Below are 14,739 nucleotides of genomic sequence, written 5' to 3'. Positions count from 1 at the left end.
AGCGAAAACATTTGCAGATCTAGGTCGCCCAGAACCTTTTTCATCCCCGGAAAAAATTAGGAGACAGGATATAGTCATTATTAAAAAGTTATTTAGGGATAGGCAGGAAGCACGGCGGGAGGAATATGAATTGCTGAAACCAGCGGTAAGGACTCATAGCCTTTTGGTTTGTACATCCTCACTCGCCCCTTACCTGAGTTGTCACATTCCCATACCACAGGTTTTTATTAACAAAGTTTAGATTTAATTTGATACATTTTTATTTGGGTTCTTTTAAGAGCTGGCAGAAGCCTGAGTTGGCCCCACCATGCAGTTGTGATAACTTTTCGGTGCAGGACACTCTGCACTTTGTCATGTTTTGTAGTTTGTATCACGAGCAGAGAAAAAAATATTTGCTTCCTATTTTGAAAAAAGCAGGTTTCGCTCAAGTGCGACCAGCTTTACTCTTTTTACAACTTTTACCTAATACACATATTACCTTTTATATGGCAAATTTTTTGGTAGCCGCAGTAAGGGCGAAATCTGTTGGTCAAATCTTATCTTAAAATTATTAGCTTTTTATGATGCTTTTTTTTTTGCATGATTTGTAAAAAATACTCCACCCATGTATAAAATCATTTTTAAATGCTTAGCTGGATCTTCTTTTGAAAAATGTAGATAGAAGTATTGTATGTATTGTATGTATTGTAATTGTTTTTATTATTTGTTCTTTGTATGACTTGTAAAAAGTCGAATAAAGATATTCTGACTGACTGAGTGTAACACATAGCCTGGATTACACTCCTTTTTAACCTGCACTACACTCTATTTTAAAAAGGTCCTGAGGAAAGCCAAATTTAGTTTAAGGCACTGGCTGAAACAGGTCGGGACTCGACTAGGATACATCACATTGGTATAGCAAAGGCGTGACAGGATAGACGTACCTACAACTGAGTCATGGGAACGTGCCGGAATAAGAGACAGAATGTTTTTCCAATATGCAGACAAAGTACAGGGCCATACCTTTTTGGGTGTGTGCAGCAAAAGTGAGGTCTACTTTTAAGATTACTCAAGTTCTTGGCCTTAGAGAGACTGTCATTCAGAGGGCCCGCGCAGTCCGAGTAGAGGATGCTGGACTGACAAAATGGATCCCCTCCAAAACTGAATGATGATCTTATTGCTTATTTTGAGAGAACTGGAAGCTATTCAGCTGCCTATGCCTGCCAAGCACTCTTCTATTAGACTGATGGAATTAGCAGCATGCTGGTAAAATCTCAGCACTAGCAAAGAGTTATCTGCATAAGAGAGGACCTTGAAATCTAAGACCTCAATCAGCTTCCCAATGAACCACACATGCAGGTTGATGAGAAAAAGGAGAAAGCCGTTCTCTGGGAAACTCCACAGTTAACATTCGCCTTTGAGTAAGAGAGGATTTTAACATGTGGTGTTCCACAGATGGAAACCCGAGGTACTCCACCAAACTGGTACTACTAAATCTGGATCGGATAGAGGAAAATACAAATCCTGCGGAGCAATGTTACAGCCAAAATAGTCAAACTCAAGGCAATTCTCCATTTGATAGTCGGACCTGCACCTGAATGTTGGGAGTTAAATAATTTTAACAATCAATTTACATTATCAACCTCTGAAGGTCAAAGTGTAATTTAAGATCATGCACAAAACATATAAAGCATTAATCCTTTGCCATTCGGTCTCCCTACATAAGTTACTCACAAAAGCAGTAGGGTCCCCAATGGTGAGAAACAGAAAATCAGTTACTTACAAAAAGTCAAAAAAATAGCTAAACCAACAAGCATTGGAAATGCAATAGGTCTCGCATTAGGAAAGTTTGAGCTATTGGTATTGTAAATGACACTTTTTTTTATTTATGTATTGGTTTTGAAAGTAGCAAAATTAATAGCTTTGTCAGTTACAATGTCAATCGTTTTAACTTTTGCAAATGTGACACCTATAGCATTTGTAATGCAATGTGTGTTGTATTTACGTGACTTAGATGTATTGATATTACAAATAACAATGGCTTTTAATTTTGTAAATAATTAATACTTAAATAAAAGTTATTGTAATTTATAATGGCAATAGCTTAAACGTTTGTAAATAACTTTTGTGAAGATTATGTTTAGTGTATTTTATTGTGGCGACAATCCAAGAACATTGCATTTGCACCTACACACACACAGCCACACACATGTAGATGTGGTGATGGTGGATCTGGGGGATATGGTGGTGGTGGATGTGGTGGTGGATGTGGTGGTGGTGGTGGTGGTGGTGGTGGTGGATGTGGTGGTGGTGGTGGTGGATGTGGTGGTGGTGGTGGTGGATGTGGTGGATGTGGTGGTGGTGGTGGTGGATGTGGTGGTGGTGGTGGTGGATGTGGTGGTGGATGTGGTGGTGGATGTGGTGGTGGATGTGGTGGTGGATGTGGTGGTGGATGTGGTGGTGGATGTGGTGGTGGATGTGGTGGTGGATGTGGTGGTGGATGTGGTGGTGGATGTGGTGGTGGTGGATGTGGTGGTGGTGGATGTGGTGGTGGTGGATGTGGTGGTGGTGGATGTGGTGGTGGTGGATGTGGTGGTGGTGGATGTGGTGGTTGTGGATGTGGGGGTGGATGTGGGGGTGGATGTGGGGGTGGATGTGGGGGTGGATATGGGGGTGGATGTGGGGGTGGATGTGGGGGTGGATGTGGGGGTGGATGTGGGGGTGGATGTGGGGGTGGATGTGGGGGTGGATGTGGGGGTGGATGTGGGGGTGGTGGTGGTGGAGGTGGTGGTGGTGGTGGTGGTGGTGGTGGAGGTGGTGGTGGTGGTGGAGGTGGTGATGGTGGAGGTGGTCGATGTGGTGTTGATGTGGTGGATGTGGTGGTTATGGATTTGGTGAAAGTGGTGGTGTGGTGGATGTGGTGGTGGTGGTGGTGGTGGTGGTGGATGTGGTGGTGGTGGATGTGGTGGTGGTGGATGTGGTGGTGGTGGATGTGGTGGTGGTGGATGTGGTGGTGGTGGATGTGGTGGTGGTGGATGTGGTGGTGGTGGATGTGGTGGTGGTGGATGTGGTGGTGGTGGATGTGGTGGTTGTGGATGTGGGGGTGGATGTGGGGGTGGATGTGGGGGTGGATGTGGGGGTGGATGTGGGGGTGGATGTGGGGGTGGATGTGGGGGTGGATGTGGGGGTGGATGTGGGGGTGGATGTGGGGGTGGTGGGGGTGGTGGTGGTGGAGGTGGTGGTGGTGGTGGTGGTGGAGGTGGTGGTGGTGGAGGTGGTCGATGTGGTGTTGATGTGGTGGATGTGGTGGTGGTGGATGTGGTGGTTATGGATTTGGTGAAAGTGGTGGTGTGGTGGATGCGGTGGTGGTGGATGAGGTGGTGGTGGTGGATGCGGTGATGGATGTGGTGGTGGTGTTGGATGTGGTGGTGGTGTTGGATGTGGTGGTGGTGTTGGATGTGGTGGTGGTGTTGGATGTGGTGGTGGTGTTGGATGTGGTGGTGGTGTTGGATGTGGTGGTGGTGGATGCGGTGGTGGTGGATGCAGTGGTGGTGGATGCGGTGGTGGTGGATGCGGTGGAAGTGGTGGATGTGGTGGTGGATGTGGTGGTGGATGTGGTGGTGGATGTGGTGGTGGATGTGGTGGTGGATGTGAAGGTGGATGTGAAGGTGATGGATGTGATGGTGGATGTGGTGGATGTGATGGTGGATGTGATGGTGGATGTGATGGTGGATGTGATGGTGGATGTGCTGGTGATGGTGGATGTGCTGGTGATGGTGGATGTGGTGGTGTTGTGGTGGATGTGGGGGTGTTGTGGTGGTTGTGGTGGTGTTGTGGTGGTTGTGGTGGTGTTGTGGTGGATGCGTTGGTGGATGAGGTGGTGGATGAGGTGGTGGATGAGGTGGTGGATGAGGTGGTGGATGAGGTGGTGGATGAGGTGGTGGATGAGGTGGTGGATGAGGTGGTGGATGAGGTGGTGGATGAGGTGGTGGATGAGGTGGTGGATGAGGTGGTGGTGGATGCGGTGGTGGTGGTGGATGTGGTGGTGGTGGATGTGGTGGATGCAGTGGAAGTGGTGGATGTGGTGGTGGTGGATGTGGTGGATGCAGTGGAAGTGGTGGATGGGGTGGTGGATGTGATGGTGAATGTGGTGGTGAATGTGGTGGTGAAGTGGTGGTGGATGTGGTGGTGGATGTGGTGGTGGATGTGGTGGTGGATGTGGTGGTGGATGTGGTGGTGGATGTGAAGGTGATGGATGTGAAGGTGATGGATGTGAAGGTGATGGATGTGATGGTGGATGTGGTGGATGTGATGGTGGATGTGGTGGATGTGATGGTGGATGTGGTGGTGGATGTGATGGTGGATGTGGTGGTGATGGTGGATGTGGTGGTGTTGTGGTGGTGGTGGTGGTGGTGGTGGTGGTGGTGGTGGTGGTGGATGCGTTGGTGGATGCGTTGGTGGATGAGGTGGTGGATGAGGTGGTGGTGGATGCGGTGGTGGTGGATGCGGTGGTGGTGGGTGTGGTGGTGGTGGATGCTGTGGTGGTGGATGCGGTGGTGGTGGATGTGGTGATGGTGGATGTGGTGGTGGATGTGGCGGTGGATGTCATGGTGGATGTGGAGGTGATGGTGGAAGTGTTGGTGGATGTGGTGGTGGTGGTGGATGTCATGGTGGATGTGGAGGTGATGGTGGAAGTGTTGGTGGATGTGGTGGTGGATGTGATAGTGGATGTGGTGATGGTGGATGTGGTGGTGGTGGATGTGGTGGATGGGGTGGTGGTTGTAGTGGATGTGGTGGTGGATGTAGTGGTGGTGGTGGATGCGGTGGTGGTGGATGCGGTGGTGGTGGATGCGGTGGTGGTGGATGTGGTGGTGGCTGTGGCGGTGGATGTCATGGTGGATGTGATGGTGGATGTGGTGGTGGTGGTGGATGTGGTGGTGGATGTGGTGATGGTGGATGTGGTGGTGGATGTGGTGGTGGATGTGGTGGTGGTGGATGTGGTGGAAGTGGTTGATGTGGTGGTGGATGCGGTGGATGTGGTGGTGGATGTGGTGATGGATGCGGTGGTGAAGTGGTGGTGGATGTGGTGGTGGATGCGGCGGTGGATGTCATGGTGGATGTGATGGTGGATGTGGTGGTGGATGTGGTGGTGGATGTGGTGGTGGATTTGATGGTGGATGTGATTGTGGATGTGGTGGTGATGGTGGATGTGGTGGTGGATGTGGTGGATGCGGCGGTGGTGGTGGTAGTGGTGGATGGGGTGGTGGTTGTAGTGGATGTGGTGGTGGATGTAGTGGTGGTGGGTGTGGTGGTGGTGGTGGGTGTGGTGGTGGTGGTGGTGGATGCGGTGGTGGTGGATGTGGTGGTGGTGGATGTGGTGGTGGTGGATGTGGTGGTGGATGTCATAGTGGATGTGGAGGTGATGGTGGATGTGTTGGTGGATGTGGTGTTGATGTAAGACTGGTATAATGTAGGCATTTAAGAGAGTGGGGTTACATCATGGTGCCCGCGGAGGCAGCACACACAGCCTGGTGACACGAGAGACAAGGAGAAACACAGCCGTCAAAGTGAAAGTACGGCCGGCCGGCTGAGGGCATTGCTGTGGGGTGGGGGGATGAGAAATGCGACACGGCGGGCAGGGGAGGGGGCGGAGCGGGGAGAGCGGCTAAAGTTGGGCACTGTAGTGTGACGGCCTCCTGTCCTGTTTGTCCAGCAGCAATGAGGATTTAGCAGTCTTTCACGGACGTAGACATGAACATGTGCATTAGGAAATGTGTTAATGAAAACTAAAAGTGATAAAGCTAGACTACTGGAAACGTTCACCCACGCCATTTTGACAATTATTTTTCTTCACGACAAAAACAGAAAGTCTGCAACTTAACTTCTAGGTCAACAAGCACACGTGTGAGTAGTTTCTAGATGCAAAATCACCTTTTTCATTTGCAGACTTAATGCAAACCATGATTCAGGTACAACAGATCATATAGAGTGAGGGGCTTCTTTTCCAATTCAAACGCTTCTTGTCAACTGTGCACGTAAAGCACTGTTTGGGTTACACTGCCAAGACTCCAGCATGATGGCAACATCTTTACTACTGCTGGAGAAAAATTAACTATGAAGAAAAACGATTACCAGATCACATATGTGTCCCGCTGCCAATTTCAAAATGAATCTAAAGTTAGTACCCACTCTGTGACGGGAACATTGTCCCAGTATGAGAGTCTATCTGCCACCATCTGGACACGGTGCTACAAATTATGTTTGGAGCCTCCGATGAGCCATGACTAAACAATGGATTCTTTGTACAACATGAACATCTGCAACCATGGAACTATGGACCTGACCCTTATCTAAATGCTAAGATCAATCATTGCAAAGCGAAAAGGTCTCGTCTTTGTGATCTATTGGTTTCGCCAATTGTTTTAGCAACGCAGTGCAGAGTGGCTAAAGTTGGAAAAAATAATAATAATAAGCTTTTGTCATGTCTGCCTGCGTCGTTTTGTAAGCATGCGCACCATAAATGCGTGTAACGTCAAAATGGCACAGGCATACAAGCCGGCCGGCTGAGGGCATTGCTGTGGGGAGGGAGGATGAGAAATGCGACACGGCGGGCAGGGGAGGGGCGGAGCGGGGAGAGCGGCATGAGGGTGTGAAGCAGCAGGGGAGGAGTGCTGCTGGCGATTGACTGGCGATTTGATGATGTGCACGCGCATTTTAGGTCAATGCGCATGCGCATTGACCTAAAAGCCACGGGCACAGCATCAAATCGCCAATCAATCACCAGTCTAGGTAAAGCTTATTTAAGCCCCTATAGAGCTTCGCCAGCTATGCGCATGCGCACAGCAGGCGAGCCCTAAAAACGCTGAATTAAATTATCTAGACCCAAGAACTGCTGCAAGTCCTACGAGGGGATTTTAGACTGGCCACAGACTTTAACTTGTTCAGTTCTTAAGATTCACCTGCTTAGGAAACCACTGTTAAAAGATCACATACATTTAGTTTACACAACCTTTATTTTTCAGTGACTCTAAAGCTTTCTCCTTGTTTTACTTTGCAAGGCTTACCAATTTGCTCTGTCAAGCACGGTCCCTTATACCATTCGGTGAGTTCGCTTAGAGTACTCTTTGTGACTAGATTTTCACCTCCCAGGCCACTTGTAGGGACGAAAGCAACGTCTGTCTCCTACTTAGAAAGAAAAGGTAAATTATTATGAAGTGCCTGATGGTAGTAGCTTGGATTATATATCACTAAATTGCATGAACTACATTAACAATCTCCACATAAGTGTATTTAATGTAGTGTTTTGTTTGTGTTCTTTTGTTACAAAAGATACAGATTAAGGGCTATCACCTCTGCGTCACAGATTTGTTAGGCATCTACAATGTGAAGAGGTATCAAATGTGTAAAGGGTCAAGGTGCTATTTAGAGTAAGTATGGTATGGGCACCTGATGGGCAACGGTCACAAACGGTTGGGACAGATGGTGCATTCCAGGTTTGCAGAAGGCCTCCTGTTAAGCGGACATAACATTATAAAAGCTTGATGAAATCTGAACCAACGTCATAAAAATATACTACACCTAGTTTAAGTGAGAGATCATGTTCTGTATGGAGGTGTTAGACAAATGAACAGAATACTCAACCAGACCACGCACAAGTATTCCTCTTTTCCCTCCACCGTGTATTTTTTTTTCTGAATATGCTTGTGTGCTGGCTTCCCAAGCTTATGCCCTCCCTCTTGGAGTTTAAGCAATTTAACCCATTTCAAAACAAGAGTCACGTAACTTGTAAAATAACATCTTAGCGAGTGATGTTGCTATACTTAAATTATAGACTTTGATTAGAAAAAAGAATCATGATTGCATACTCGGTCTCATCTGAAATGTAATGCTGCTTTGGTGGGTAATTGATTTTATTTTCCTTTTGTATTGCGTACTAAGGCGTTTATGGATGGTTTAATTTACATTTTACTATTCTTTTATATTTTGTTTATTGTGACGCCTAGAATCTGAAAAGGCATCTGTTAAATGACATAAAATAAATCAATACAACATTATTTTTTGTGCTTATAAAAACACACACATATGGAAAGATATTACACTGTCACATAGGTCCATAACTACTTCCCTGGAGTTTAGAAGATCTCACAATTCTATCTTAAAACTGGGGGAACACCAGTATTCACAGAAACATTACTAAACTCAAATTGTATATATAAAAAAGCCTGAAAATATAGGCCCTGTGCAGCTAAATAAATCGTAAATCCAGTATTTGTAAAGCGCAAACTACTCACTCTTACGGGTCTAAAGGCGTTGGGGGCAGTCGTGGAAATTAAGTGAGCTATTGCCCAGAGTCACATGATGCGCTGATCTGCCGCTGGAGCCGGGGATCGAACCGTGGCCCCTATGCTCCGAAGTCAGCTGCCCTGGCCGCTGTACCACACCTCAACCTATTAACACCTTTGACGCTTATGACTAGCTCAGCTCGTCATGAGGCACAGTGGAGCTGTGCTCATGACGAGCTGAGCTCATCCTAACTGCCGCGGAACGCCCATGCGGGGCTAATTCCCCGCCTGTGCGGGCGTTCTCCAGGAGTAGGCTGAGCCGTGACTAGCTCAGCGCGTCATGAACACAGCTCCACTGTGCAGCCCCTGCACTGCAGGGAATTAGCCCCCGCGTGGAACGGGTTAAGCCAGTAACTGTTCTGCATAGACTCAACAAAATATATTTGGCTTCAGTAGGGAGCTAGAATAATTACACCAAAATACTTAAGACTTTAAACTACATTGATTGACCTTTTTATCATTCAAAAATCATTATATTAAAACATAATTCTCCTAAAATCCATTCATATATTCATCTTTTTATAACAAAATCCACATAAAGATGATGAATCCAACTTATTGTCAATCATACGCTTCTTTTCAGAGTAATCCATTTCCTTCATAGATGTTATCAAAGGATAATTATAATTACTTCCAAGATAAAACAACGAAATGTAAAACTGTTTTGGCCTGTAATGGGTACATCTGGTGGTTGCTACACGAAGCCACAAACTTGTCTTTGTAGCATACACCGACTCCTTGAGAGAGCCCTGAGCTGTCAGGATGGCATCAACAAGAGATCAAATGGAATCAACAGCCAGCATTCATTCACCATGCATGGAGGGGCAGGTTGTGCAGAACCAGGTACAAGCCACTGCCCTGCTTTTGAGACAGAAAATCCTCCTGAATCGGCAGCTTTATCAGAACAGAGGGTTATGCTCAGGAGTTCTGGATACCACAGTTTCCTGGCCCAATTCAGAGCCACCAGGCTGACTATTGCAAGGTCATTCTTGATCTTTTTGGGGACTCTCATTGCTGAAAGACCCAGTGCACAACCTTCGGATACACTCATGATCTGCTAAGCAGTAACAGCTGAGTTTGTCCACCCTGGCATTTAAAGATCCTACCTGTTGGTGCACAGCCAGAGAAATGCCCTGTGGAATCAGCCACGTCCAGAGGTGTACAGCTTCCTGGCACAGGACCCAAGACCCCATCCTACTGTCTGCAGTGGCACACAGCACTGGTGTTGTCTTTGAAAACCTGTACCAGCCTCCGTTTGAAAGATGTCAAGAAAATCTTCAACTAATTACCAAAAAAAAGCTCCCCTTCAAGCAAGACCTTGAGATTAGCAAGTTTTCCCCATGTATCTTTAGTTCTGAGAGGATTTTATGTAGTAGTATGTACTGCACTTACACACCTGTGTTTAGTTAAAAAATATTACCTCATTAAAAGCTTTTCATAATTTTACTTTGTTCTGGAATGAAACTCAATATTTAAAATGATTTTACATCAAAGATTTACCATAGGATTTCTCAACCGTCCACATTTTGAGACACCCGCAAAAATCATAATTCATAAAACCATCACATTATTACACAATATTAAAAAAACAAATGATAAAAACCAATCATGAATATATTTAACAAGAATGTCGAAGCTGCGTTTTGGCAGCTTCCAAGGTTCAACCCAACTTCTTCAGGACATACACAATGATTATAAAAGTACTGCACACACAAGTTCTCAGCAAATAATCACCAGGTGACTACTCTTTTTATTCATTCACTACTAGTGGAATATTCACATTGAGTTACGTGGCTTGTATAAGTCTTTAGAATCTTTACTTTGACCAATTCATGTTGGACCTCTGCTCTTTAATTTTATAACCTCCGCTGGAGCTCAGCTTTAAACTGCGGACTTAACATTCTTACTAGAACTAATGACAAAGTCTAGTTCTCCCAGTCAACCCGAAGGTATAAGATAGGCCTATCGGGTCCAAAGCAGGGTGCTGTACAGTAAAAAGTAGGACACGTCTTTTCATATGTCCTAAAAGTATAAACCCCAAATTGGCATTATTTTTTTGTTTCAAAAAGCTACTAGCTCCATTCGCAATTGCAGGGTTACATACTGGCAACTCAGCTGGACTACTAAAGTTGGAACTTCAAGATATCAAAATAATTTTTGCATTGAACACGACTTGATGCCCAAGTCGTATTTAACATAACTTTGGAGTAAAAGGGAAATGTTTTCGCTTGACAATTCGCAGATGCTAGTCACTACACATCCTTCTGCCCTCGCGGGGAGATATGTGAACAACTCCCAGGAAAGGACACAAAAGGCCTACCATTGGAAAATGTGCTCTCGCTCCTTGGCAGGAATCCAGACTGTTTGAGCCCAAAGGGCAAGCTTTAAAGGGGAATACACCTTTGAAAGGCAAATGGTGGGCACACACAAGAGGGGATGCTCTCTTGTTCTGGTAGACAGGCTGGCGTCGGGGACATAAAGAGGAAAACGGGTGTCAAACCATGTTTTTCTGTAGATGAGTTGCCCTCAGGTAGCCACACCTTTAGGGTGGGTTACCAAGCTCCACAGACCAAGAAAGGGGTTCTGCCATCTTGAGGGAGGGGGGAAGAGGGGGGGGGGGTGGCGGCAGAATGTTGCACTCTGGAATAGCTATAGGCACTAAAGACTAAAGACTGGACTGCACCTGCTGCTCCTGGGCTAGATAGGAGAGAACTGTACCTGTGGTGCCCTGCTTGAGGTAAAGTTGCCCCAGGGCTTCAGATAGAAGATGTGAACACAGAGTCAGTTGGTCGACTTCCTGTTGTAGTTTCAGGGCCTCAAAAGCTGAACATGCCACCTTGGCTAAGTTGTTAGCTTTTACCGGTTGTTTGCTGTTGATCACAAAAATGCATCCCGGGAGATCGAAACAGGACACTCAAAAGTTGCACCTAATCTGCTGGACCGACGAAAGCTGTCAAAGTGTACTTTGGTCACCTAAGATGGACACTATCTGCCGTTAAAGGGAACCAATGGTTTTGCTGTGACCGGAGACCAGTGGCAACTGGTTTTTGGAAGGACTTCAACTGGACTTTGAGGGACAGACCACTGTGGCCAAAGTTGCCCAGTCATGTTCATGGACAGAAGGGTGCCCCCAGTCAACCTGATCAACATCCTGTATCCCTTACATCACAGTCACTCCACTGATGCCTTTGATAATTCGCCCATAGAGATTTGAAATGGATTGGAGACTGCTTTGACTGCAAGGCAACTGTCCTGCTAAGCCCTACTGGTGCCTGTGCCTGGTCGCTCGGTAGTCAGTCACCTAAAGTGGGCTCGACTACTCAAACACAACTTTATGAAGTTTTCTAAGTTACCACGGTAGTACCCAATGCTTGTTTGTATTCCGAGTCAAAAGCTGTGATTTACTTACAAATGTACATCTTCGGACCCAGCTGTGGATTTTTTTCGTTTTGGTGTCTAAAAATAAGATCTATTTTTATAATTTGATGTTGGATTGCCTTTGTCTGGCATCTTTCATGTTTTGGCACTTTTAAAAGCTTTGCGCTTGTACCTTTCTTAAAGCCTGCCTGCCCAAAGCCACGGCTACCCAGGTTTGAGCTAAGGTTCTACAAAAGAGCCTGACTGGGCTTAAGACGGGATGGTGAGTTTATTACACAGTTAGTTAGCACAACCACACCATATAATAATAATCTACAATTCCTCACAGAATCCCACAGGACCACCTGGTGCTGCACCCCCTTGGACTTCAGATACCATTGCTGAGCTCAAGTGTGCCACCTGGCATGTTAGCCCAGTAGGCTGAAGGAGGGCAGCAGTCCCAGTAGCCTCAGCCATCCTCATGGGAATCCAGGACAAGCCTGAAAATATTGGGATCATAGCCTAATTGTCCTGGATTCTCCACTCTGGGGAAAGGGCGCGAATCTGCACCATAGCCTGAATGGCCCAGGTGAATAAGAGTGCCTGTGAAGGAGTCAAGTGTGACTTTGGCACGTTGATAGTGAACTGTTACGCTGTAAGAAGGTTCCCCATCATATTGAGGTGGTGTACGACTGCCTGTGGAGAGCCCGCCTTCAAGAGCCAGTCATTGAGGAAAGGAAGACCAACACCTTCTAAGGTGTGCTGCAACCACCACCATCACTTTTATGAACCCCCAAGAGGGACTGGTGGGGCCAAACAGAGCAAATGCTCTTGGCCTAATGTATTCTGCAAGTAATGCATGTGGGCCTGCAGAATGGGAATGTGGAAATAAGTGTCCTGCAGGTCCTAACAATGGTGAACCTTCTAACATCATAAAGATTCCCTATAAACATGTTGAAGGCATGCTAACATCCAGTCTCTAGGATCCAGGGCAAAGAGAGCCTGGGCCATTGTGAGTATTTTGAACCTGTCTTTTCGCAGAAAAGCATTGACAGGGGAAAGGACTAAATAATAGCACCGAGTTGCTGCTTACAAGTCTGAAAACCTCTCTATGGGCCCTTTGACCACAAGGGGCTGCAATTCATGCTGCACAACAGACATGTGATCCTAAGTCATCAGTTCTGATGGGAGCGGAAGATGCAGAGAAGTAAAAAGATGTGAGGGTGTAGCCCGTAGACTAATTTAGAGGACTCCCCTCACTGATCTAACGGCTTGATGCCCCCTGAGAAAATGGTGGATCCTGCCTCCTACAACGTGACGGAGTCGGAAATGATACACTAACTGGGTTTCTGGAGGGGTTGGGGACTGATCTGCATGGTGTCCAAGATAGGCCGGTAGCGATCTCTGGAAGATGTGGGCTTGACATCGGAAGGACAAAGGTTGCTGTTTCGGCAATGGGGAGAGGGGGGCGGGTGTCTAATGTGAACATTATTGGGAACAACTGATGTATCCTCAAAATGGACAAAATTGTTGGGGAAACTGTCTAGCGGGTGTAGAAAGACCCAGAGAGTAAGCTATGGCCTGATTCTCTGAATCGCTGCAAAGCTGGATCTGCTTTTTCACCATAGAGGCACGGGCCATCAAATGGCATCTATTAAGAATGCCATTAAGAATGCCTCGAAATCCCAGTAGACCCCACCAGGCATGGCGCTGTAGCATCATGCTTGTGCCTTATAGCCTGACCCACAAAAATCGTCGTATCAAGGCCAGAATGGAATACAAATTCAGCCTCATCCCATCCATATTGAATAGTTTGTGATAAAGACGCCTGGAACTACTCTAGAACTGCTGGTAAAGCCTGACCAACCATGTCTCAAAGTATGGGTGTAGAAGCCAAGAAGACAGTCAGCATTCACTGAGCATAGTTAGGGACAAGGAAACAGAAGAAAACATGCATTACAAACATTTCCATCTGTTTCGATTCAATGTCAGGTTGGGGTCATCGGGAAAGCATTGAGGACACCTGAAACACCAAGCTTTCCAGTATAGGATGCCAGGTGGGATAGTCAGGGTGTTCTAGAGCTGGTCTGTGGCGACGAGCGACCGGTCTATGGACTAGGGGTTACAACATAGCTTTGTCATGTGCTCAAGAGCAGGATAGGCTCCGTAGGGACCTAGCCAGGATGAAGGAGCTTTGAGAGGACAATAGTCTTAACATTTTAGCATGCAGCAGCAGGTAAAGGAACTCTGCAGCTCATCTTCACGACATTTCGTGCTCGAAGGCGAGGTCTCTCGTGGGGAACTCTGGCTGGCATGAACCTGGACCAGAGAGTACATGGTCCCACTCATTGTGCGGGCCACACCCTTTAACTTCTATTCACAAACCTGTCTGTCCTTACGACCCTGCCCCCGCTTCTCCTTACCTGGTCGGACCACTATTTAATCCCCTTTAATCGGATTATCCCTTCCTTACCGGCCACTTGTTGTAGGGCAGAGAACCTTGGTAGGAAGTGGTATAAAGTTACTTGTGACGCTCTCAAACCCACTTTGGCTAACCTGAAATGGAAACCTTCGGTCGATTTGAACGCCGATGTTGCTAATTTCAATATCCACCTCTCCACAGCAATAGACACTATTGCCCCTTACAACCCCTCTCATCGGCCGTTCAAAACCCTCACCCACCTGGTTTTTGACAGCCCTCCGCGAAGAAAGAAGCAAATGTAAGAAGCTCGAGCGTCAGTGGTGACTCACCTATGACCCTCCTGCTAAAGTCATATATAGAGCTGCCTTAAAAAACATTCCACAAACTTAAGCAGGCCACTATGAAAGAATATTTCGCTAACAAAATTAACTCTGTGGACAATTCGGCCAAAATTCTATATCAAATTGTGAAGGACTTCACTAAACCGACAGCTCTTACTAGCCCTACGAAAGCTAGTCAAGAACTCTGCGATAGCCTCTCTGACTTTTTTCACAAAAAAATTATTGATATTTTCTCCTCTTTTAATCATACTGAGGTGTCTCGTGAGGGGAGTCAATCACAGGACTCTACCCACTCCAG

The 14,739-nt window shown here is 46.6% G+C and overlaps 1 protein-coding gene across 2 annotated transcripts in view; it reads right to left on the bottom strand.

Annotated features, from left to right (window-relative positions):
- Positions 1-14,739, bottom strand: part of HBS1L (HBS1 like translational GTPase) — a 640,556-nt gene that overhangs the window by 106,002 nt on the left and 519,815 nt on the right. For both annotated transcript variants that reach the window (XM_086927450.1, XM_086927451.1), the window contains exon 10: positions 7,044-7,161. In XM_086927450.1, coding sequence (XP_086783576.1) covers positions 7,044-7,161 — 118 coding nt within the window. The remainder of the gene's footprint in view (positions 1-7,043; positions 7,162-14,739) is intronic.

This window comes from Lissotriton vulgaris, chromosome 6 (assembly GCF_964263255.1).
Source record: "Lissotriton vulgaris chromosome 6, aLisVul1.2, whole genome shotgun sequence".
NCBI lineage: Eukaryota > Metazoa > Chordata > Amphibia > Caudata > Salamandridae > Lissotriton > Lissotriton vulgaris.
Note: the sequence above shows the minus strand (reverse complement) of the source record. Positions and strands in the feature narration are given on the sequence as shown.